General features: G+C 44.7%; 1 protein-coding gene across 5 annotated transcripts in view; it reads left to right on the top strand.

Moving 5' to 3' along the window:
* Window positions 1–26334, top strand: part of LOC144696692 (structural maintenance of chromosomes protein 1B-like) — a 192888-nt gene that overhangs the window by 85088 nt on the left and 81466 nt on the right. For all 5 annotated transcript variants that reach the window (XM_078568295.1, XM_078568300.1, XM_078568296.1 and 2 more), the window contains exon 17: window positions 16604–16749. In XM_078568295.1, coding sequence (XP_078424421.1) covers window positions 16604–16749 — 146 coding nt within the window. The remainder of the gene's footprint in view (window positions 1–16603; window positions 16750–26334) is intronic.

Genomic DNA, 26334 nt, shown 5'->3' with positions numbered 1-26334 from the left:
AAATGAGAAGCTTGATTCAAATTCAAGGAGCACTCAGTAAAACCGGATAGATAGAGTCAGCGTGGCCCCAGGCTGTTTTAACTTGTGGGCCTCATGAATATTTGAAAGGCAGGCTGCCATCCTGGTCTTCTGGAGAATCAGGCAGTCAACTTTATGAATCCCTCACTTTACAACTGTACTTTATATCTTCATTGGAAGAATGGTGGAAAAGATTGTGACAACACAGATGAACCCACTTTTTGATGCCTTCCTGGAGGCCCTAGTGGAGGAAGGGATGTGCTCTTTCCCAGCACCTTACTGTAAGGCAGGTCTGGACAGAGGTGACCAATAGGATCAATGGCAACATTCTCTTGAGGAAAGTGGATTAATGACCTCAGAAGAGTTGCAAGGATGGGTATATCTCTTCATTTTTCCATCTCTCTCATCCAGGCCTCAGTGCCCTCCCAAACCACTCTCAACTATTACATCCACTGCATCGTTTCCTTCGACATACAATCTCAATGACACACTAAAATACTTCTTTTTCGTTCCAAACATATTCAGTGCATACTTTTCTGCCTTCACATCGCATGCTATCACCAGTCTCTTCTCACATCCTACCACTTGCGCAAACCTCTTGATACCTCCACCACTCCTTACTCACTTCACGTCACACACACTTTCCCTTACATTCATCACTTCCCCACCTTTATTCCATCTTGTTTCTTCTATATCTCTTTCCACATCCACTCTCATCACAAGCCCCAAGCATCTCCACCTAGCTTTTTTACATACACTCACTAACTCTGTCCCTCTTTTCTGCAGAACAATAACACGCTTAATGCTGGAGAGAGGACCAAGACGGGTGGAAGAGTCCTCAGCATCATCGCTCTCACACATATCAAGCAAGAAGCCCTAGATATCTGATCTGGGTGGATAGTGGATAGGGTGGATAAGCATTAGGGAAGGAGCCTGTCCGATGGTAGTTCAAATAGTGTGTTGGCATATTACTTGTATCCCCTCTTTCAAATCAGCACAGATGAGGCAAGCTTAGCAACTTCAGCCTGCATTCTCAAGACCGCCATATGATCATCTTCTCTCTCCTACCCTAACTTATTGTCTTTCACTTTACTCTAGGGCTTTCTCAAAACCAAGAGACTCCAGCAAAAGAACAGACCTCTGGGGAGGAGAGCCTGAGAAAGCACAGTCAAGCACTCCACCCCTTCCCAGGCACAGCTCAAAGATTGTCACTCCTTTTAGGCTTAATAGTGAAATAAAGGGCGCAGTGCCAGTGGGCAGCAATAGCTACTGGTGGCAGTGTTAGTCCAGGCAGGGCCCTCTATCAGCTCTGCTGTTGATGACAGAAATGAGTACATTGAGGTCCCAGCTGTAAGAAGGAAACCTCTGACAAACAGCTGTATGAGTTGTTGGAAGGTGTGCCAAAGAGGTTCAGCGCTATCGATTAGTGTGTGGAGGAGTCCATATTCACTGTCTTGTGTGGCATCAATGCTCTGCAGTTTACCTTGGATAGTTTGGGCACCTCCAGGGTCACTACATCTGAGTTCTCACAACGGAAATTCATGTGAACACACTTTTCAGAGTTGGTGCAAACTGAAACAGTTGCCATGCAAAGACTGGGCACCACAAGAATTAGGAGCAGGCCATTTGGCCCTAGAGGCTGCTCCGCCATTCAATAATATTATGGCTGATCTGAATGTGGCCTTAACTACACTTCTTGTCTGCCCCCATAACCCTTGACTGCCTTGTCGATCAAAAGTCTAACTCAGCCTTGAATATATTTAAGACTCAGCCTCCACTGCTCTGGGGAAGACAATTCCACAGACTAATGACTAATTTTAAGCAAGGAGACCAAAACTGTACTCGGTATTCCAAATATGGTCTCACTAAGATCTTGTACAGCTGTAGCAACACTTCCCTACTTTTATACTAGATTCCCTTTGCAATAAACACCAACATTCCATTTGCCTTCCTAATCACTTGCTGTACTACAACGGAGAGACCAGTAAATTGAATGATTTTGGACTTTGAAGATATTGAAATTGAGAGGGCACAGATTTAAAATAATTGGCAAAAGTGATGTGAGATAAAGCTTTTTCACACAGTGAGTGGTTAGGGTTTGGAATGCACTGCCTGAGAGTGTAGTGGAGGCAGATTCAATTGAAATATTCAAAAGGGAATTAGATTGTTATCTGAAAAGGAAGGATGTACAGGGTTATAGGGAGAATGGCATTAGATGAATTGCTCATTCGGAAAGCCCATACAGACACGATGGACTGAATGCCCTCCTTCTGTGCTGTAACAGTTTTCTGATCCTGTGATTATTGGTCATCTTTGAAGGAGGCCCAAAATCTGCAAAACAGCCAAAAATATATCTTGAAAGAAAATCACTCGAGAGAAAATTAGAATGCTTCATAATATTTTTACATTTAGAACATAAATTTAAAATGTTCAAACCCAAAAAAGATAAGCACTTTAAATCAACAGTGCATCATGGTTAGAGCTGAAAAAGGAAGAAATGCTTACAAAAAGAAGGTTGACTTCATTTTTTTGGTTGTGCCTTCCATGACTTCAGGATGCCCCAAATCGCTTTACTGCTAAAATAAAATACTTGTAAAAGTACTTGTGAAGTGTAATCACTGGTGCAATATAGGAAATGCTGTAGCCACCCGTACGCAGCAAGGTCCCACAAATGGCAGTGTGATAATGATCAGGTAATTTATTTCACTGATTTCAGTTAAGGGATAAATATTGGTCAGCAGGCATCAGGTAAAACTCTCCTGTATTTCCCTGTGCAACCGGGGCACCTCTGTGTTCTGCCTGTTCCTCCTCCTCCTCCACACCCTGCTCTTCTTCCTCCAATGAGCTAACAGGGACTCACCCTCTTTAAGGTCTGATCCTCTCTCGAGGGCCATATTATGGAGAGCACAGCAAACCAGCACAATATGTGAGAGCCTTTCAGAACTGTCCTTAAGAGTTGCCACCAGGTTGGCCCAAACACTGGAACCATATCTTCAGAAGGTGGTTTTTGTGATCAGATGACTTTGGTTGTAGCGCCCCTGTGACTCTATCTCGGCATGTCGTAAAGGGGTGAATAGTCATCTCCTGAAATGAAGAGCTATGAAACCCTGGACTGCTGAAGGATGAAGGAGTCATGACAGCTGCCAGGAAAGAGCGCACACATGCAGGATGCTCTTGTGATTGCAGACCAGCTGCACATTGAGGGAGTGGAAGTCTTTCCTGTTGATGAATCTCACCAGCCGGTCATTGGGTGTCTTGGTGTCCACATTGTTGCAATTGTTAACACCCTGTACCTGGGAGAATCCAGCAATGAAGGAAAAACCCACTTTGTGCCTGTAAGGCCCTATCTGTCTGGTATTGAACTTAACGTGCAGCTGTCGAAAAAAGAACATAAGTGACGTGCGAGATGGAGTGGCGTGCAGTATTTGTGAGATGCCACTGAATTCCACAACTGATCCTTGGAAGTAGCCAATGATGAAGAAGTTCAAGGTCACGGTGAATTTGTCAGCCAATGACAGAGCGTGGCAAGCAGTGCTATGAGGTGAGGTCTTGCGTAATGAAGGCACAAGTCTCTGTGACCGTCTGCTTGGAGAGTCGCAATCTTCAGCAACATTGGTTCTCCGATATCTCAAGGTAGCTCCATCTTCGTAGACCCCATGCTGAAGATACTGCCTCAGTTGCCTTCCTACCCCTCGTCCCTTTTCTCTGCCCTCCTCAGGCCTGGGGCTCTGCCTCTCCTACAAAGAATGTTGCCCCTTATCGCTACTAGACCCAAAATCTAAGAGCTGTGCTCCTATTACAAGCTGTTGCTTTATTTGTACTCTACTGGACTCCCAGTAATGTATTGAAGCCTTACCCCCACCTCTTATGTCCTTGTGATACCAGAAGGGTAATATCTCTTGCATTTGCCCTTTGTCTTTTTCTTCTGTTTTTATTTGGGTAGGAGATGGCAGATAGCATGTTTGTAGAAATAAAGAGCCACCAACAGCTACCAGCTGTTGGAATTTTGGTTGAGGGGTAGTGTAGCCCTTCCATCACTTACCCAATCACTCATGCTTCCCTGCCTCATGCCATCAATTTTTCTATCTGCTCATAAGCCCATTGCACCATTCTCATTCCCAACACTAACCCTACCTCCTCCCCTTTGAACTACCTGCTCACCTCTTTCCTCCCCTTTGTTCTGCTGTCATTCACCTTACTCATAACCTTCCTCTGGACTTTCCAAGGATATGGTGAGAGGCCAGAGATCCCTTCACCCTCACCTAGGCTCCCTTCTTGCCTTCCATGTTTCCCTCTTAGACGTTTTGTTTCCTTTCAAAATTCACCGTTAAAAATGTTAAAACTTCATTGAGAAAAGAAACTCCCCATTTGCCTTTTTGTCTGTCTCTCTCTCTCTCTCTCTCCCCCTATCTGTCCCATAAGCATTAGAAATCAGAATCTCTCTCAGGTGTAAGAGACGCACATTGACTCATCTCTAATTATTAATAAAGCTCAAGGAAAATAACTAGTTGGCCAAAAAATTAACTGGTATTTGTTTCAAAAGTTTAAGTACCATTAAATGAAGTCATGCACATTAGCCCTCTTTGTCTCGCTAGAACAGTTATTTTTCTCTGCTACAAACAAGGCTAAAATTTGTTTGAATAACAATGCTTCAATGCAGTGTTACATAGATTATGTCAATTCCTCGGGAGTAGACAGCGCTGCCTAACATTACCTGTGCAACCCATGCGGTTTTTCTCATGTCATTCAAGAAACCCGTGTGGGATCACACAGGTAGCTCTATGTGCTGCTGCTGCCCCCGAGGAATTGATGTAGTCTTTGTGGCACTGCTTTGAAGTGGTCTCCATGAGTGAGTTTTTAGCCAAGACAGATGCTGTTTTAAAAAACTTTACTCCATACAGTTTATTAGAATATGTACCCCTACTTTTTGAAATTATTTAAAGAAAAACTACTGAGCAAAATGTGCTAGAAGTTAAAAAGGAAGTTCTGCCAGTATAGTTGGTTAAATGTTATGCTCCCTGAAAAATTAAATGAACTCCAAATGCTGGATTCTGCAGTTCAAATTCAGATTGTATTGAATCTATCAATACTGTGTACAAAAATATCAAGTAAAAGGCTTTTGGGAGGGGCTAATGCCTTCACAGAAGAACTTTAATGCAGGCATTTATAGGCAAAAAAGTGGATAAATTTCTTCATGTTATTGTGAGAATACAATTTTTCAACATTTTATTTTGTATAAACTTATTTTGTGCATAAAGAATTTATGTTATTGAAAATTTTATGGCAAACGAGAAGTTTCAGAAAGCATTTTGAGTAATTTGTGGGAAATGAGAGGCAGATTATGTCATTACAGTCACATTCCTTCAGTCTATATTTACTTGTTCTTGATCTGTATTTACCTTTATGCTTGGTAATACGTCCATAATGATTAGGTTTTCTTCACAACATTCTCCCCCAACACACAGCAGAATTTTCTGCTCCCGCCAGCAGCAGGAATCATGGCGGGAGCTTGATTTGGCGGGAGGCAAAAAATCATGTTTCCCAAAGGCAGGATAAACTGTTGCAATTTTGTTCTCCTGACTTTCAAGGCAGGTTAAAGGTGGATCAAGCTTCCCGACAAGCAATGTCAGGAACTCTGTTTGCATGTATTAACATATCATGCATGTTCATTAGAAGACTGGCTCACCGGAATTAAGTTTTCCCTCCAAGTTAAGCTTCCAGCCTCCAGTGCTTCCAGCCCACGACTACTGCAGGGAAGATGTAGATGTTGTTTTCTTTTTCTTGGGAACCTTGCGCCAAGGCTGGACAGGGGAGGCAGGCGAAGGCTGGAAGCCAGGAGCATGGTGGAGCAAATGCTGGACAGGGGAGGCAGGTTTATGGGGGAAGGGTGGAGAAAGTGCCCAGGGAAGGTTGAGGAGTGATGCCAAGATAAGGGTGCGGGGAGTAGAGAATGTCCGGGGAAGGGGGTTGTGTGTGAATGCCCGGGAAAGAGGGGTGTGAGCGTCCGGGGAAGGGTGTGTGTGAGTGTCTGTGGAAGGGGGTTGTGTGTAAGTATTTGGGAAAGAGAGGTGAGCATCCAGGGGGGTGTGCATGTGTGAGTGTCAAGGGAAGGGTAGGGGTAAGCGTCCGGAGAAGTGGGAGGGTGAGTGTCCCGGAGAGGAGGGGGGGGGGGGTGAGTGTTTGGGGAAGGGTGTGCGTGAGTGTCTAGGAAAGAGGGGGTGGGGGGGTGTGGTGTCCAGGGAAGGTGGAGGTGAGTGTATGAGGAGGGACGGGGGGGGCATGAATGTCCAGGGAAGGGGTGGGGTGGTATGAGTGTCTTAGAGGGTGGGATTCTTGGGGCAGAATTCAGGGTACTGATGATCGGAGGGAACAGTCACAGAGGGAAGTGGGTTGAGGTATGGTGGCAGGTCCAGGGTGAGAGTCTGGTAGGTGAAGGTCTCATCGGGTGGGTCACGGAGTGGTTCAAGACAGGTGGTTTGGGGCCAGGGTCAGGGTGGGCATGGGGACGGTAATGGGTGTTGACTCTGAGGGGAGGAAAGCCATGTGGAGGTTGATTGTCATAGGGTCCAGAGTAACGAGGGGATGTTCAAGCGTGACAGAGGGGAGAGGAATGGTGATATTGGGTGGTCTGTGGTGATGGGGGGCAAGTTGGTGGGTGGCGGGAAGGGTAGAAGACGGTGGAGCGAGTTTGAAAGGTGAACCACATCATTCTTTCCAAATTGACCTTGACCATGCAGTTAATCAATCAGTGAGATCCCCTCGAGCTGGGAGGAGGGTCTTTTCGGATGGGTGGAGTTCAGGTCAGCACATGTGGCCGACTAAAGGGACACCCTAATAATTATGAGGTGACTGGATGTCAAAGGTGCTCATTTGTGTTCTCTTTTCTATGGTTAAGCCCGCATTGCAGCAGGTTTATTCCCAACTTGTGGGTTTCATAACATCAAGGTTCCAGCAAGGTGCAGAGCTGCTGTTCATTCTGTGCCATTTGTCATCGGCTGCAGTCGGAGACAGGGCTGAAGGGAGGGAGGGAGGTGGAATGCCTTCAAGGGGCATGGCTGGCGGACAGCAACCAACTCGCAACTCCAAATCTCCACCCTCGTGAGTGAATGGTCATGGCTGACAAGGGACCATCCAGTTAGCCTTTCTATGCTCCTTTCTATAGACCAGGGGACAGCAACCTTTCAGAAGTGGCATGCTAAGTCTTCATTTATTCATTCTAATTTATGGTTTCACGTGTCAGTAATACATTTTAACGTTTAGCAGGTCTCTATATATAATTAAATATAATTACATATTATATGTAAAGTGAATAAGGTTTTTAAAATGCTTAATAAGATTCTTTTAAAACTAAATTAAAATGCAGATCTTACCTGTTTAGTGTGATCCTTGCCCTTGCCTTCCTTGCTGAGTTTTCCAGTGTCCCATTTATTTGGATACAATGGGCGAAGTAGTCCCAGATTTGCACTAGGTTTTCACGCTGTATCGTCTCAAGACCACCATATTACTTATGCATTCCTGGGAAACATGCCATTTCCATGTTGGGTAGGCTCTTATTTTCCCGCCATGCCATCACCCCACCATGCCATCACCTTGCTGCTTCGTCACGCCAGGTGCTATATTTAAAGTCCAGCCATGTGCACACATCTCAGTGCTTCCAGCCCACGACTACTGCAGGGAAGATGTCCACGAAAGGCAAAAGGACTGCTGACCCCAGGTTTAATGACGCTTCACTGGAATGCCATTTGGACGCCGTGGAGGCTCACCATGGTGTCTGCTACCGCTGCTCTGGCTGCATGACGGGCACCGGCATCACCAACCTGGCATGGCAGGTTGTAGCAGCAGTGGTCAGTGTCAATGCTGCACAGAAGAGGTTGGCCATCCAATGCAGATAGAGGATGTATGATCTCATCCATGCAGCCAGTATATGGCAACCATCTCAGCACTCTATACTCACAAACTCAAGCTCATCACATATTCACTGGTACCTCACTCACTACCAACTCAAGAGACATCACCACCCATTCTCACACGCACACCCTCTCATGTCCATATGGCCTCACCTCCTCTGGAGATTGCATTCTCAGTCCTCACCATCTTGAGGCTCCTTGCACAGATCAACATGTGCCCCCACCCACACCCCGGGATACCCCCCTTCCCCAGTACAGCTCTCCTCCTGCAGCCTCTTCCATTGCCTGAGGCCACTTCTCCCCCTTCCTCAAGCAATACCCTGCCCTGCAGCCGTTGAAAATTCACCCGCATATGGCTGATCTTGTAGGTAGAGACCTACCCATGAACCCCGCTAAAGGTAATGTGGTGCTGTCTATGAAGACTGGCACTGATGACTGCGAGTGCTGACTGAAGCAAGGTAGGCAAACAAACCTTGAAGTTCCGAGTGAAGTGCAGGCCACCAGGTGGACATCGCTTATGTGCTGTTAGAAAGCATAGACAGCATGGTTCTTCTTTTAAATAAATCCAAATTCGACTGTCCAGGAAGGCTGAAATGAACAGACCTCTAACCTTGTTTTCTTGGGAGTTGACATTTTGTCAAACGAACCCCCCATTTTACAGTGAAAAAAATCGCAACATGTCAAATGCAGTGCACTGTTCCGCATTACGTGATACGTAAGCAGCAAATCAGGACTTAAAAATATCGCAGTAATGAATAAAACAGTGCATTAATGTAACTTATCTTCTTGGGATAAGGAAATGACAAAATATTAGATTTAGAACTTTTCGTGCCCTTAATTGGCCCAGCAGTGTGAGTGCCACTCAAAATCATCTCACATGCCACTGTGGCATGTGTGCCATAGGTTGCTAACCCCGGCTATAGATTTTCAAAAGTGCTTGAGACAAGCAGAAAAGTGCCCATTTTCATGCACATGGCTCTCATCACCCTAGTCAAAGAACAATGCCTCCACTCCTATTCATGTATGAATGGGAGGAACACCCATCTCTGATCCTCCAGGATGTCCTTTACCTGGAGGGGGTGGGGTGGAGGTGCCATGTCTAGATGGAGGCCAGGGAAGGGCTTAGCATTTGCCTGCTGGCTTTGAGATGGAGGGAACCTGTAAAGGACGTGCTCACTTAATGTATCACTTACAATTTGTTCACACACCCACTGAGGCGTCAGTGATGCAGGCTACAGACAACCATGTAATGGATTTCATCCAGATGAGGAGAAGGAGGGATCGTTGCCGATGGCACAGGGTCAGGCGGAGCAAGGGTCTGCGCAGCAAGAGGCAGCAGGGCCTCTATAAAGCCATGAGGCTGGTGAACATAGAACATTGCAACGGCAAGCATTGGCCCAACAATGGGTGCATCGCCAGTGGTGCTCTTGTCTAAAGATGAGTGAAGGCAATGCCGGAGGCGCCCCCTTATGTCCCGGGGTGTGGTTGCTCACATGTGCCAATTTCTCCAGTGCAAGCTGTGGCCACTGCAGTCTGTAGAAGTAGTGTGGAGCTCCTGGCCTGCAATGAGTGCATGTGTGTGCAGGTGCCATTTAAATATGGCAGCAGGACTTTCCACCCTATGAGGTAATGGCGGGGCAGACTGCTTCTTGCTCACCCTTCCACGAGATTTGCCAAGCTCCCCGCAGGTGCATAATTAATGAGCTGAAAAGCAGACGATTGTGCATGTTCACCCACCCCGCTGCCCAACGGAAATCACACTGACTTTTCCGCCTGTCACTGGATTGCGTGTCCAGAGTGGAAAATTCTGCCCATAAACTCCTCAAACTACTTATACTCTTATTTTATTCCTTAGAATCAATTTTCTTTAAAGTAGTTTCTCTAAGTATTGCTTGCATATTGATTTATTCCAAATCATTAAGATCTTAAATATTAGTTGTTAATTACACACAAGTAGTTAAGTCAAGTACTACATTTATGTCAAGCAGACAAAGAGGATGGGGCAATAATTGGCCCAAGGGAGTGGAAATGGCAAGGGAAGGAAGGGCATGGAGAAAGGGGTGAGTGAGGCACAAGGAGGATGACTGAAGAGAGCAGGGAAAGGGGATGGTGAAACAACAACTTGAGGCTGGGTAAGTAGAAAATGTAATTTGGGGAATGGCAGGAGGAAGAGGGAGACTATCATGTGAGTAGAAAAGTACCTAAGCATTTTGCAAAAGTGACAAATTGTGCCAGTTATAAGTGGGAGAAACTTGTGGTAGTTGGAAAAGTTCTTGGCCATAAAATTTCACTCCATAACACTGGTAGTTCTGGTGCTATGTCTGCCAGTTTAGTAGCAGAATATTCCTGCTGACTTCTGGCCAGTCGTTTGCGATCATGGTGATGGCATTAGTGCGAGCGTTAGGTGCATGTGCGATAAGTATGCACAGTAGGCAGATCATGACATCAGTCAGCTTCCCCTCTTAAACATGCACAGCTGAACATGCATTCAGTAGCATGAAGGACTCCCCCCCGCCCCCCACCGCCAATGCTGTTTAAAGTGATCATCAACAGTCTGCAGTTTAGTTGCTGATTACTTTCTACTGCCTTGGTTTGAGATTGTGGAAGTGAAGGATATTGGTTGGAGAAAACATTGACAGTTGGCAAAGTCTGCAGTGAGTAGTGCTGGACATGGGCAGGATTGCAAGGGCTCTGGGCAAACCACTCCCAGCTACGTGGCCTTGAAAGTGACTGTGACCCTTAATTTCTTCACAACTAGCTCCTTCCAGGCTGGAACTGACAACATAGTTAACATTTCCCAGTTTGCCATCTCTTGCTGCATCAGAGAGGTAACAGAAGTTCAGTATGCAAGAGAGAGGATTTCATTATCTTCAGGAGGGGCGTGCCCATGGCTTTGCCTGGATAGTTGGCTTCCCGATGGTGCCAGGTGCCATCGACAGCACATTTGGCTTTGCAAGAGGGTGATTGCTTGGTGACTAGGGTTATCAGATCTACACCTAGCTGATAACTCCACTCTACAACCTAACTATATGTGGCCAGCATTCATATAACGAGGGGCATGCTACCACGAGGAACATTGTTGAGCAGACTATTGGGGTGCTGAGGAAACAGTTGCGCTACCTCGATTCAGCACTCATTGGAGTGGGTGTCCTAACTTCTGATGATCTGTTGCAGTCTGCACAACCTGGCCATTATAAAGGCACAGCCCTTGTCACCACAGGTTCAGTTAGCACCTCCTAAGGAAATAGAAGGGAGGAGGCAACCAGCGTATCAATGTTTCAGGCAGGCTGTCTTTGAGCGTATTATTTGACTCTAGTCCGCCATTGTTCAATAGCTCCACACCTCTCCACCACTTCATTCTGGACCAGTAAAGCATCCTCTTGGCCACTATCCTGAATTAAAATCCACCGCAAAACAACCATTCCACACCAACTATATCCAAAACATCCAGAACTCCATATAATACTCAACTAATCACAATTTGCATTCTCTTAGTGCCTACCTTGTAGGTACCCTTGTCAATTGGTTGCAGCATGGCTGGTGGAAGGCTGCCTACATTCAATGGGGGAAGCTGAAGATGGTCTTTAAGGTGGCTCTTGATCAGCTCTGAGCCTAAAAATCCCAGCTTCAACATGGGTGGCTACCTGACAGGCAACAAGTGGAGTGGCAAAAGTGGGAGCACAAATTCCGTCATTCTGAGAGAAAACAGCAGACTTATGCATCACAACACCACTGCCAGTCCACCAGGGAAGCTTCTGAGCTATCCGAGTAACCAGTTGGATTGCTGGACTGCTGTGAGACCCTGAAAACCCCTTTGAGCATTGATATCTTCAGATATGATGGCAGCAGCCTGAGCCTACATAGCAGCAATTAAGCTTGAAAGGCAATAGCAGAGATTTCATGACCTCATCCTGAGCTTCTACTGCAGCACTTAGAAATTGGATGACTTCTGATTGTACTGCATTGAAGCTGAGACATTGGCCATCAGATGCTGCATGTTGGTTAGGTATGTAAGTATTCTTGTGGAGTTGGCCATGACTTCCAGGCTCGAAAGGATGGATTCCAGGCTCTGCACAAAACCCTATGCTAAGTTAAACAAATCCCTTCATGCTCCTTGACAGTACTCTTTGGCATTCAGGCTGGCCTGCCAATGCACCAAACATTCCTGTGTGCATGCCCATCAGTCTTTTTCTGTACATCACCACATCACCTGAGTTCTCTGTAGCAGAATTCATGTGCAGCCTCACCCTCCAGGGAACTGGCATCCACACTGCCCTTTCCCATGGGCCTGACGGCAGCCCCCTCATGCTCAGTGGTGACTCACCACATGCAAATCCTGCCTCTACACTGAGCTGTAAAGTTTGCACAGTGTGAATATTTGAGCTGGTGGCTGCAATTGTCAGAACAAACAATGGCTTTTCTTATTCCTCAGTACTTTGTTCACCGAAGCCTTCAGTCTCCCTCCTCACTACTTGGCCAGGTGGCCATTCTTGGGTATCTAAAAGCATAAAGCCACAAGGTTGGGGTGGGAAAGGAGGAGAAAGCAAGAGGGGCAAGGTTACACCATCAGCAGACAGTAAATGTTGATAAATTGCAGAATGTGGTTGAAGCGGGATTTGAGAATGAGCATTAGCAGGAGCATAGCGTCATCCTAGCCTCAGCAACAAGTGCTCCACTGGTGAACCAGCAACATCTGCTCCATGTAGCCATGCCGGCTCCCTGCCAATTAGCTGCTGCTGCCTATTATGGGTCACCTTTTCTTGAAAAAGAGGGAAGTGTGTGAGTGCAGTGTATTTGGCAGATATGCAGGGATGTGAATTTTCTGCTGTTTGGTGAATTCTGACTTTTAGATCATGGATTTCCATCCTTTTAATTTTTTCCTGCCCTCTACCTGGCCAACGGGAACCCCTCTCTCTTTAATCTGCTGCTAATCTGATTCACTTTCAGTGATTGGGAGATGCAAGGGTCATGCTCCCCTGTAACTGTTGCTCCCATGTGCAGCTTTTAGAGCGTCTTCCTGAGCTGGGCCATATTCCTGCTGCCCCCCTCTGCTATGAGAGTCGCTGCCGCTGGCACAGGACAGTTGCATCTTCGCACCCAATCTGAGGTGCCGTTACCAATGCAGTGACTCAGCCTCGACCCAAACGCAGCCAGGGCTTGGCTTCAGGCTCTGGCTCTGGCCCTGAAAAAGAGGGAGATTCTAGCCAGGCATGGTCTTAACCAAATCCTGCCTCAGCAGCAGTGGCCACTTTGCACCAACTTTGGTTCGGCTACTTAGGACCCCAGGCTTTTCAAGCACCCAGGGCCTGATCTCCTATCAGGGAGGCGGTTCCCCCTTCGCCAGGAGTGCAGATCCAAGCGGCACTGGCTGAGGAGCTGCAGCTGCCCACTGACTGCACTGAGGAGCTGGAGCAGTGGCTGGAGGATGTGCGGTTCAGGGAGAGGGCGCTGGAGATGTAGCGGGGTCGAAGTCTGAGGGCTGGGATCCAATGGGATGGCTGCGGAGAACGGGAATAGGGGCTGGGATCCGGAGTTCGGGCCCTGACAGCTGCTTCTGTCCCACAAAAATCAATGGTTTATAAAAGTTTAGGCTTTGAGTAATTTATACAATATATCCCTTTTATCCATCATCATTATCACTGCTTTTCCAATCCAGCTCCCCACGTCTTGGCATAGTGGAGAAGGAGGAGGGAACGAATGATGGGAGGTGTTTGGGGAGAGAGGGAAGAGTTGACGGGGGTAGGTGGACGAGTGGAGGGCTTAGTGGGGAGGGAGGTTGTAAGTGGGATGGGAGCGCGTGAGTGAGGATGGGATGCAAGGGCGTGAGTGGGGATGGGATGGGAAGGCTTGAGTGAGGAATGAGTGGCATCGGAAGGGAGGGTTTGACTAAGGTGGAGGCGGATTGGGAAGAGTGGTGTACGTGTGGTGGGGGAGAGGAACTGATTACAGTGTGTGTGGGAGAGGGGAGGGGCTTCACTGAGCCTTCTGTCACCATAGAATATGGAGAGTTTTGCTGAGACCTCCATGAGTATTTAGAACAATAACATTTTTACAAAGGACTTTAAAAGCACATTTTCATATTTATATGATGTATTATATATTAATCTATAATATGCAATCCTTTATAATAGCATACTAAATGTTACTATGCTACTTTATTGCTGTTTTTTATCGCAATTGGAGTCACGTTAATTTTCAAGAGTTTTTTAATATATATTATATATGTATATATATATATTTATTCATGGGATGTTGACATTGCTGGCAAGGCCAGACTTTGTTGCGCATCCCTAATTGCTTTTGTGCAGGTGGTGGTGAGTTAAAATTGGGTCACATTGGAAAGTAGTTTGTGAAGCAGTGCCATTGTCCTTTGCTTGGCTTTGCATGTACCTTATCCAGTAAGGACATGTTCTGTTGTTGGTAAGGACTTCATCCTGTGTTACATGCAGTAACCGCATTGAATGCTGAAATGTTGAGGTCACTTTGGTGATTTTCTACTAATGCATTGGTCCACAGTCTTAACAGTGATAGGGGTAACCAAAGGGAAAACTAATATTCATACTCATTTGAAGCCTAATAATTCCACCCATTTGAAATTGCTTACGGCAGAATTTTGCCCTTGATGGGCGGGCGGGCAGCCGATCGCCGCCGCCGAAACGGGCCCTGCTGCCATTTTAAGTGGGCGGGCCAATTAAGGCCCGCCCAGCGAGCCGCCTGATGGAAAGTCCTATGCGCGTAGGGGGGCGGGATTCCCCAACTGTCAGAGTGCTGCCTCGGAGATCGCTGAAAGGCTGGCAAATATAAAAAACAGAACAATAAAAAATTCATTAACATGTCCCCCTCATGTGAAAATGTCACACGAGATGGGACATGTTAATGAAATAAACAAAAACTTTATTAAACATTTTTAAAACCGCAATCAAACCTCATCCCGCCACTGGATGAGGTTTGTACAAAAATCACCTACCCGTTGGGCCTGTGCACCGAGCCGAAGTTCGCACGGGCCCCTCAAAATCGGCGACGATTGGCAAGTTAAGGGCCTTATCGAGGCCTTTAATTAATGGTGGGTGCGTGTCCTGCTGCATAACGCGCCTGCCGACTGAAATATCACGATGCCGCACGCTGACGTCAGGACACTCGTGCGACGTCAGCGCGCAACATTTTAAGCGCTGGCGTGTGGGCTCTGCCACCCGCACACCAGCCAGAAGATTCTGCTCCTAGTATTTGCATTTCACTACAGATCATAAAAAGTGCTATAATTACATAATGCATTGTCACAAAATATTTTCAGACCTTTTTGTCTTCAGTCACTAATTTTTGGATCTTTTTGTCTTCAGCCACTCTCACTCCTCTCACCCTTGGATATGAGTGTGCGGTTTACTGTAGTGCTAAGTGTGAGGGTGAGGTGAGGCTATGAATGCAAGGTATGAGTCGTGGTTGATAAGAGATTGTTGAGAGATGAGTGAAGTGTGTGTGGTAACAAATGCAGTGTGTCAGGCTAATGGTAGAGTTGGACATGCAAAGATGCATTTCGACCACCGGTGTGAGGTCATTAAACTTCTTTTGACACTATATCCTCCTTGGGGCTAGACTTTGGTATCGTAATGGCTACCTGCTTCCACTGCCTCCACTGAGGGAAGTGCACCTGTCTCCTGCACCACAGCACCCAGCATAGCATCTGAGAACCGTGGGGTACTCTGACCTGTTATGCGATATTTACAGCTTCTCCCTGGTCTTCCATTCTTTAAGCAGTTTCAATCCCTGCCGCAGTGAGAATGCACTTTACCTTTAAGAGGTGCAGTTTGGTTTTAAGTAGTGCAGGCTAACTTTTAGTGCTAACCTCATAAACTTGGGACCCCTGCTGAGGCATGCAGCCACTCACAGTGCATTCAGCGCTGGGCTGCATGCCACAATCATTATAATTAGCAAGCAACACAAAGTTTGTCTATTCCCTGCATCTCTGAGCAGATGCTGGTTAATTGTGCATCCGGATCCCCATGCCCAATTTTGGGGGCTATCTTAATTTAGCCACCTTCAGCTGGGGTTGAGGGGTGTTCGGATCAAGAGAGGGGCGAAAAATATCTCAGTGGCAATTGTGACAAACATTGAAGATGAATGTGGACACTTACAATGGGATTATTCATGGGACCAAGTTAGCATACAAGTTTTTGCAACCTTTTGAAATTGAATGTTGTGATGCACCTATTTTTAATATATAAATGGTCAATGACATCCAGTGGTGTCAAGATATTTTCAAATTAAAAAAATATATTCTGTTTAGAAAGAAAGCTAATTTGCTTTCTTAACCTTCCTGCACTTTGCTTCTCCACTTCTTGGTCTCAGATATCTGCTGCTGACTACAATTAATACTCTTAAGCTAATTATAAGAAGGCATATAGCAGCAGTTTGGTAATAGGGCTATGTGAGACTTTCCTCTCTCCTGGAGATGACTGGCTTTTGCCTAACACCTTTTCCCAAAACAGCATAGCTAAAATCAAGAATTTGTAGGTGTTTAGCCTTTCCCGTTTTACATTTAATGCTATAATTTGCTTTCATGATGCATTTTGTAGTCTAGATTGCCACTTGCATTTATCTCTTGATATCCCCATTTGCGAATATGCCGGAATCGAAGCTCCTCTCAACTGATATAAACTGAAATTTTCTATTGTAAATCACAGGAGGAGATGCAGTTAATGAGAACCGTAGATGAAGCCATGGTGATACAGCATGATCTCAATAACAAGCTGTTAATTAAAAAGACACAAGTCAAGGATGCACAAAAGGAACTTGATGAAGCTAGGAAGAAATTATCAAACATTAGCAGGTATTTTTTGTGCAAGTTATCAAAGCACCATCCAACATTTTATTGTGAATAACCAATCTATTCCAGAAGTGTTGGACAAATAATTTACAGTTAAAGCACAACCAATCACTTTGATTTTCTCATTTTGGTAATATTTCAAATATACTTTTTAAATGCTGAATGTTATTGATGGGACATCTGATACAAACCATAAATATAGCATGCGTTCACTTGTCAGAATGAGTATTGCTGATAAAAGAGACATGCTGTTGAAGCTTTTTGTCTTGCACTCATCAGGAAAAACGCAAGAATACTAATTGTAAGTGGAACAACAATTTATATATATATATATGAGAAGAGAGTGCTGATTTGGTTGGCAAGTGGACTTTGATTGGTAGAGGCATTGTCCTGGAGAATGCACCATCCTGGGACTCGTTTCTCTCTCCACAGATTCTGCCAGACCGGCTAAGTCTTTCTAGCATTTTCTGTTTAAATAAGTTTGATTATACATTGTCTTGTAAAATCACCACTAAATTAATAATACAGGAATCTGTCTTCAAGGAATTTTTATGATGAATTTTAACATAGAATCATAGAATGATACAGTACAGCAGGAGGGCATTCAGTCCATTATGACAGTGCCAGCTCTTAGAGAGAGCTATCTAATTAATCTCACTCTCCTGCTCTTTCCCCATAGCCCTGACAATTTTTTCACTTCAAAAGAAAAAAGAAAGACTTGCATTTATGTAGCACCTTTCATGACCACCCAAAGCCTCAAAGTGCTTTACAGCCAATCAAGTACTTTTTGAAGTGCAATCACTGTTGTCGTGTAGAAAATGCAGCAATTAATTTGTGCTGTGCAAACCCTCACGATAATGACCAGATAATTTGTTTTTGTGATGTTGATTGAGGGATAAATATTGGCCAAGACACGTATTCAAGTATTGACCCAGTTCCCTTTTGAAAGTTGTTATTGAATCTGCTTCCATCCTTTCAGGCAGTGTATTCTAGATCATTATAATTCATTGCTGTAATTTTTATTCCTCCTGTCACCTCTTGTTCTTTAGCCTATTATCTTAAAGCTGTGTCCTCTGGTTACTGAGTCTTCTGCACCTAGGAACAGTTTCACTTTATTTACTCTATCAAATTCCCTCATGATTTTGAACATCTCTGAAATCTCCCTTTAACCTTCTCCGCTACAAGGAGAACAACTTTGGTTTCTGTAGTTTGTCCATGTAACTGAAGTCTTTCATCCTTGGTACCATTCTAATAAACCTCCGCTGCATCCTTTCTAAGGCCTTGACATCCTTCCTAAAATGTGGTGCCCAGAATTGGACATAATACTCAATCCAATTGGGGCCTAACCTGTGTTTATAAAGGTTTAGCATAACTTCCATGCTTGTGTACTTTTATGCCTCTATTTATGAAACCAAGGACCCCCATATTCCTTTTTAATAGCCTTTTCCTGCCATCTTCAAAGACTTCACGGAATTTTTACAGTGCAGAAGGAGGCCTTTTGGCCCATTGTGTCTTCACCGGCTTTTCAAATGAGCATCATGACTTAGTGCCATTTTCCTGCTTTTTCCTCGCACCCTTGCACATTGTTTCTATTCAAATAATCATCCATTGCCCTCTTGAATATGTAAGTGTACCCCCAGACCACTCTGTTCTCACACTTCTTTAAAATTGTATCAATTAGTTCATATTGCCTCTCTTCAAACATGAATTGTCTCACATTTCTATGTTAAATTTCACCTGCCATGTGTCTGTCCTATTTCTTCCTGAAATCTGCTACTATCATCCTCACGATTTATTACATTTCCACATTTCATTCCATATGTAAACTGAAATTATGCCCTCCATCCCGAATCCAGGGCATTAAATATCAACAGGATCAACACCGTGCTCTGGAGGCATCACTGCACATTTCTATGCAGTGTGAAAAATAACTGTTCATCACTCCTCTCTACTTTCTGTCCCTTAGCCAATTTTGGATCCATACAGCTACTACAGGCAGGATTTTCCCCCCGTTGGGGGCGAAGTTGAAGGGCAGGTGTGCACAGGTGCTCTTCCGATCGACACTCCCAATTGGGGGCGCGGCACCATTTTATGTGGGTGGGCCAATTAAGGCCCGCCCAGCGTGATGCCCGCACAGAAGCGCTGTGTGCTCCCTGTGCGGGCGGGGGGAATTCCCAAAATCGAGAGTGCACTCTTTTGCACTTGCGCACGAAAGAGCGCACTCATTTCCCTGAGGCTAAGTGCAGCCTCAGGGAGATCAGCTGTGAATGTAAAAAAGCTAAAAATAGAAAAATAAAATTTTCCTAACATGTCCCCTCATGTGGTACTGTCACACGAGTTGGGACATGTCCACAATTTTTACAAAATCTTTGTTAAAATTTTTTAAAACCTACATGAAACCTCATCCCACCCGTGGATGAGGTTTCATGCTTTTTCTAATTTGCGCTAGGGCTCCTGGCCTGCCCGCCAACCTTAAGGTTGGACGGGCAGGCCCTTTAATTACTTAATTGACTTTGTCAATGGCCTCAATTGGCCATTGACGGGTCGGCGGGCATGCAGCTGATTTCTCTGCGCTCCCACCTACCTGAAAATTTAAATGGGGCAAGGTGACGTCGGGAGTTCCGCCCAACGTCACCGCACGTCATTTTACGTGTCAGCGAGCAGGCCCCGCCCCCGCACGCCGACCCGTAAAATCCTGCCCTACAAGTTTACTCCCATTGGCTGCGATTTTGCTAACAAGTCTATTTTCTTCAAAAGCCTTTCGAAAGTCCATATATGCTACATGAACCACACTACCCTCATCCACTCTCTTGTTACTTTATCAAAGGCATCAATCATGTTAGTTAAACACTATTTGTTTTTAACAAACCTGTGCTAGCTTTCATTTATTAACACATTTTTCCCAAGTGCTAGTTAATTTTATCCCTGATTAATGTCTAAAATTTTCCCCACATTAGGCTGACTGGCCTGTAATTGTCCGATTTATCCCTATCACTTTTTTGAACAGGAATGTAGCATTTGCAATCCTCCAGTCCTCTGGCACCACCCCATTTCGAAGGAGAAGTAAATGATAGTGGCCAGAGCCTCCACAGTTTCCACTCTTACTTCCATCAGCAACTAGAATACATCCCATCAGGACTGGATGACATTTCTACTTTGAACATTGCTAACCTTTGTAGCACTTCCTCTATTTTTATACCATCTAATTTCTCTACCACCTCCTCCTTTACTGCGACATTGGCAGCATCCTCTTCTTGGTGAATGCAAAGAAAATGCACTCATTAAGTACATTGTCCTTTTTATTAAGTACCTTGACCTTGTCCTCATTAAGCCCTGCCCTCTGCCTCCACAAAAGGACCTACTTTTTGATCCATAATCAACTTCAGTCTTCATTTGATTACCCCTTCATTATTTGTATATTTGTAGAAGATTTATATTTTCATTATGTTGCCTACTAATCTATTTTCATACACCCTTTGACCCTCTTAGTTCCTTTTCAGTTCTCCCCTGTACTTTTTGTATTTTGAACCTGATATTTACTCTGCCTTTTTTGTGTTTCATTTTATTCTCTATATCTTCAGTCATCCAGGAGGTCTAGCTTTGGATGTCCTTCCTTCCCCACTTGTGGGAATTTGTCCAGTCTGTACCCAAACTGTTTCTTCTTAGAAGGCCTCCTATCGCTCATTTAGTTTTATCTGCTGATTCTTTCATTCCAACCCATCCACCACTACTCTCCTCTGTCTGGCTGAACTTGTTCTCTCACTGAACAATTTCTCCTTAAACTCCTCTCACTTCCTCCAAATAAAAGGTGTGGCTATGGGTACCCACATGGGTCTCAGTTATGCCTGTCTCTTTATGGGGTATGTGGAAAATTCCTTGTTCTAGTCCTACTCCAGCCCCCTCCCACAACTCTTTCTCCGGTACATCGATGATTGCTTTGGTGCTGCTTCATGCTCTCGTCTGGACCTGGAAAAATTGATTAATTTTGCTTCCAATTTCCACCCCTCCATCATTTTCACATGGTCCATCTCTGACACTTCCCTTCCTTGACCTCTCTGTCTCAATTTCTGGTGATAGACTGTCCACCAATATTCATTACAAGCCTACCGACTCCCACAGCTACCCCGACTACAGCTCCTCACACCCCACTTCCTGTAAGGACTCCATCCCATTCTCTCAGTTCCTTCGCCTCTGTCTGTTCTGATAATGCCACTTTCAAAAATAGTTCCTCTGACATGTCTTCCTTCTTCCTTAACCGAGGTTTTCCACCCATGGTGGTTGACAGGGCCCTCAACCGTGTCCGGCCCATCTCCCACGCATCCGCCCTCACACCTTCCTCTCCCTCCCAGAACCATGATAGGGTCCCCCTTGTCCTCACTTATTACCCCACCAGCCTCCGCATTCAAAAGATCATCCTCCACCATTTCCGCCAACTCCAGCATGATGCCACCACCAAACACATCTTCCCTTCACCCCCCACCCCCCGGCAGCATTCCGCAGGGATCGTTCCCTCCGGGACACCCTGGTCCACTCCTCCATCACCCCCTACACCTCAACCCCCTCCCACGGCACCTTCTCATGCAACCGCAGAAGGTGCAACACCTGCCCCTTTACTTCCCCTCTCCTCACCGTCCAAGGACCCAAACACTCCTTTCAAGTGAAGCAGCATTTCACTTGCACTTCCCTCAATTTAGTCTGCTGCATTCGCTGCTCCTCTACATTTCCTCTACATTTGAGAGACCAAACGCAGACTGGGTGACCGCTTTGCGAAACACCTTCGGTCTGTCCGCAAGCATGACCCAGACCTCCCTGTTGCTTGCCATTTCAACACTCCACCCTGCTCTCATGCCCACATGTCCGTCCTTGGCCTGCTGCATTGTTCCAGTGAAGCTCAACGCAAACTGGAGGAACAGCACCTCATCTTCCGACTAGGCACTTTATAACCTCCCGGACTGAATATTGAGTTCAACAATTTTAGATCATGAACTCTCTCCTCCATCCACCCCCTTTCCAATCCCCCTTTTTTCCAATAATTTATATAGATTTTTCTTTTCCCACCTATTTCCATTATTTTTAAGTGTATTTCCATCCATTGTTTTATCTCTAACTTTTAGCCTATTTCGATCCTTTCCCCCCACCCCACCCCCACTAGGGCTATCTGTACCTTGCTCGTCCTGCTTTCTACCCTTAATGTCACCTATTAGCACATTCCTTAGATAATATCACCACCTTCAACACCTCTTTGTCCTTTTGTCTATGACATGTATTGGTTATCTCCTGGCCCTCTATCCAGCTCTACCTGTCCCAACACCCCCTTAAACCAGCTTATATTTCACCTCTTTTCTATTTTTCCTTAGTTCTGTTGAAGAGTCTTATGGACTCGAAACGTTAACTGTGTTCCTCTCCGCTGATGGTGTCAGACCTGTTGAGTTTTTCCAGGTATTTTTGTTTTTGTTTTGGATTTCCAGCATCCGCAGTTTTTTGCTTTGATCTGGATTAAATTCCCTTGCAACTCAGAAATCAGCCCTACCCCAGTTGAATACTTCTATATTTAATTTTGCTGTGTCCATTTCCAAAACTACTCTAAACCTAATGATATGGTTATTACAATTTCCCAAATGTTCTCTCGTTGAAACAAGTTCTACTTGCTTCATTTCATTCCTAGAACTAAATCTAGCATTGATTGCTTCGTTCCATTTTGGACATAGTTGCACAGAAAATCCTAGTTTTTTCATCTCCACCTGTGTTTGTGAACAAACATTTTCCCTGTTGAAATGCAATAAATCATGCTACAGATCCCAGTTGACAAACCAGCATCTCAGCGGATTTCCACAAGAAAGAAAACATCAGGAGCTGTACTGTCCTTGATGTCAGTGCTGTCATCAAGAGCTAACAAAAACACCGTGAAGTACTGTGCTTTCTTGTTCAACCAAGGCTTCATCAATCACTTCCACATGGCGGGTAAAATCTTCATGAAAAACTACAATTCTCATTTTTTTTTGGTATGTGGGGCATGCCAGCAACATCAACTATACATTCTTTCAAAAACTCCCCTTCAGCAAAACGCTTATTTTGTTTAATGATTTTCATTACCAGAACATAACTTGCCTTTGTAATGGCTTCCTGAACTGTAACTTGTTGCGCAAAAATGTTTTGCTGAGTTTTTAATTTAGCAGTAATTTTATTAGCATTTTTTGCCCTTTCCTTTAAGCCACTGCCATAATTAGGATATTTCTTTTAAAAAATGGCACTGTAAATCGCACTCCTTGAACATGGCGATGCTCTCCTGATAGATCAGGCATACAGCCTTCCACAATCCAGTCCACATTTGTGAAAAAATATTTTGTTGACATTCTGTTAAAAACCCAACATTTCCTGTTTGCTTTCCTTTTTATTGCAGTGCCCATTTTAGGGCGTTGCGAAGTGCTTTGTTTTGGCAATGTATGCTGTATGCCTAATAAATTGGTAGACTAAAAAAGTTAGATAGATATTATTTCAAACTGAAATCAAGCACTGACATAAACCATAGTGCATTAAATGAATTTTGATAGGAACAGCTGCAAATAAAATTTATTGTGGCATTTATTCTGTATTCAACAGAATGGTCATCCACCTGAAATGTTAACTATTTTTCTCTCCACTTATGCTGCCTGACCTGCTGAGTATTTCTAGCATTTTCTGTTTTTATTTCAGATTTCCAGCATCTGTAGTATTTTGCTTTTGTCTTGCCAATATAAATGCTGATTTACTGTGATCAGTAATAGGGGGGAAAATTTCTCCCCATTGGGGTTTGGGGAGGGGGGGGGTTGGGCGGGAGCGGGCGCGCAGCCAAACACCGCCCACAATGGGCTGCATACCGCCATTTTATGTGCGCAGGCCAATTAAGGCCCAACCAGTGTGACGCGCATCCGGAAGCGCTGAGTGCTCCCTGTGTAGGTGGGGGGAGTAGGCTGAGCCAGGGTCTGCGAAAGAGTTCAGAAATTTCCCTGGGGCACAGAGCTGCCTCAGGGAGATTAGTTTGATGTTTAAAGATTTTAATTAAGAAAAAAAAAATTTTAAGACATGTCCCCTCATGTGACAGCTGTGACATGTCAATGAATTTTATTAAAAGTTTTTATTAAACTTTAAAAACCTTCATGAAACCTCATCCTGCCCGTGAATGAGGTTTCATGATAAATGCAAAGGCCTCCTGGGCTCTTTGCCTGCCCACCAACCTTAAGGTGGGATGGGCAGCTCAGTTAATTATTTCAATGGATATTTAAATGGCCTTAATAGGCTTTTGACAGTTCGGCGGGCGCGCAGCCGCCACTGGTGTGTGCCTGCCAAATTGAAAGTCGGAATGATGCGCGGGGACAGTAGGACGCATGCCCGACATCACCGCACGTCATTTTATGCGTCGGCGAGTGGGGTCCGCCCCCGCTCCTGCTCGCCGACCCGAAGATTCTGGCCATGGTGTTGCAAGAAGCACCAATGGAAAATCAGTAAAGAAAGGAGAAAATGTGGAAAGACTAAAAGGCATCTCAGAAACGGTCAGCATATCTTGTGGGGAGTACAGTGATCTGTGTCCTCTAACCTTCGTGCCTAGAGCTGAAATTTAGTAACCTCATGGCAAATTTTAGAAGAGGTGTTACCAAGGCATCTATCTGTTCCACATCTGTTAGGGAAAACCTTTCTCATTTTCAGTTTTCTCAAAACACAAAACCCTAAAACCACACAACCGTCTCTTTCTATTACATTTATCATCCTTCTTCTAAAAATCTAAACCTTAACTGCACTTCTGGCAGGAATAGGAAATACTTTTTCAACTCAAATTTTCATAAGTGCATAAACAGCTAATCACTGAGATGCCCATCTCAAAATGTTAACTAAATCTTTGATGATTCCCAGAGCATCACTTAATCACATGACAGCAAAACAGCATTTGATGTTCTTATCCAATCAAGTATTTGAATTTTTGGGTACTTAAAAGCTGTTTGCTGTGTCGAGTATTGTGATTACTTGAATTTTGAAAAATACTGGCAAACATTTAACACTGCTACTAATTGAAAATAAACCATAAAAGCTACAGCACAGAAAAAGGCCATTCAGCCCATCATGTTGGTGCTGGCTGAAAAAGAAAATGGGAAAAAACTTAGCTGCCCATTTTAATCCCACCTTCCAGCATTCTGTCCGTAGCCTTGCAGGTTACAATACTTCAGGTGCAGACCCAGATGCCTTTTAAATGAGTTGAGGGCTTTTGCCTCCACCACCAAACCAGGCAGTGAATTCCAAACCCCCACCACCCTTTGGGTGAAGAAGTTTTTCTTCATGTCCCCTCTAATCCTCCTACCAAACACTTTAAATCTGTGTCTCCTGGTAATAGACCTCTCTGCTAGGAGAAACAGAGCATCCCTATCTACTCAATTTAGGCCCCTCACAATTTGTATACCTCAATCAGGTCACCCCTCAGCCTCCTCAGTTCCAAGGAAAACAACCCCAGTTTATCCAATCTTTCCTCATAGCTGCAATTTTCAAGCCCTGCCAACATTCTTGTAAATCTCCTCTGTACTCTCTCCAGAGCAATTATGTCCTTCCTGTAATATGGCGACATGAACTTTACAAAAAAATCCAAAGGTGGCCTAACCAGCATTTTATACAGTTTTATCATTACACCCCTGTATTCTATATCTCATCCAATAAAGGAAAGCATTCCATATGCATTCTTTACCACCTTAATCATCTGTCCTACCACCTTCAGGGACCTGGGAACATGCATTCCAAGGTCTCACTGCCCCTCCCAATATCCTCCCATTTATTATGTATTCCCTAGCTTTGTTTTCCCTCCCCACATGCATTACCTCACGCTTCTGGATTGAATTCCATTTGCCACTTTTCCACTCACTCAACCAAACCATTGATATCATTCTGGAGACAACAGCTATCCTTTTCACTATCAATTACATGGCCAATTTTTGTCATCTGCAAATTTCCCAATCATGCCATCCACATTTAAGTCTAAATCATTAATATATACAAACAGCAAGGACACCAACACAGCCCTGTGGAACACCACTGGGAACCGTTTTCCATTTGCAAAAACATCCGTCAACCATTACCCTTTGTTTCTTGTCGCTGAACCAATTTGGAATCCAACTCGCCACATTCCCCTGTATCCCATGGGCTTTTACTTTTCTGACCAGTCTGCCATGTGGAACCTTGTCAAATGCCTTACTATATGGACAACATCCACTGCACTATCATCATCAATCCTCCTTGTTACTTCCTCAAAAAATTAGTAAGATGCGACCTTCCCCTAACAAAATCATGCTGACTATCCCTGATTAATCCGTTCCTTTCTAAGTGACAGTTTACTCTGTCTCTCAGAATTGATTCTAATAATTTGTCCACTGCAAAAGTCAGACTCACTGGCCTATAATGATTTGGTCTATCATTGCACCCTTTTTAAATAATGGTCCAACGTTCGCAGACCTCCAATCATCTGGTACCTCACCTGTATCTAGTGAGGATCAGAAAATGATCCTCAGAGCATCCGCGATTTCCTCCCTGGCTTTCTTTAACAGCCTGTGATACAATCCCTCTGGCCCTGGT

This window comes from Cetorhinus maximus, chromosome 22 (assembly GCF_964194155.1).
Source record: "Cetorhinus maximus chromosome 22, sCetMax3.hap1.1, whole genome shotgun sequence".
Taxonomy (NCBI): domain Eukaryota; kingdom Metazoa; phylum Chordata; class Chondrichthyes; order Lamniformes; family Cetorhinidae; genus Cetorhinus; species Cetorhinus maximus.
The sequence above is the reverse complement of the archived record's forward strand: the minus strand, read 5'-3'. Positions and strand labels throughout refer to the sequence as shown.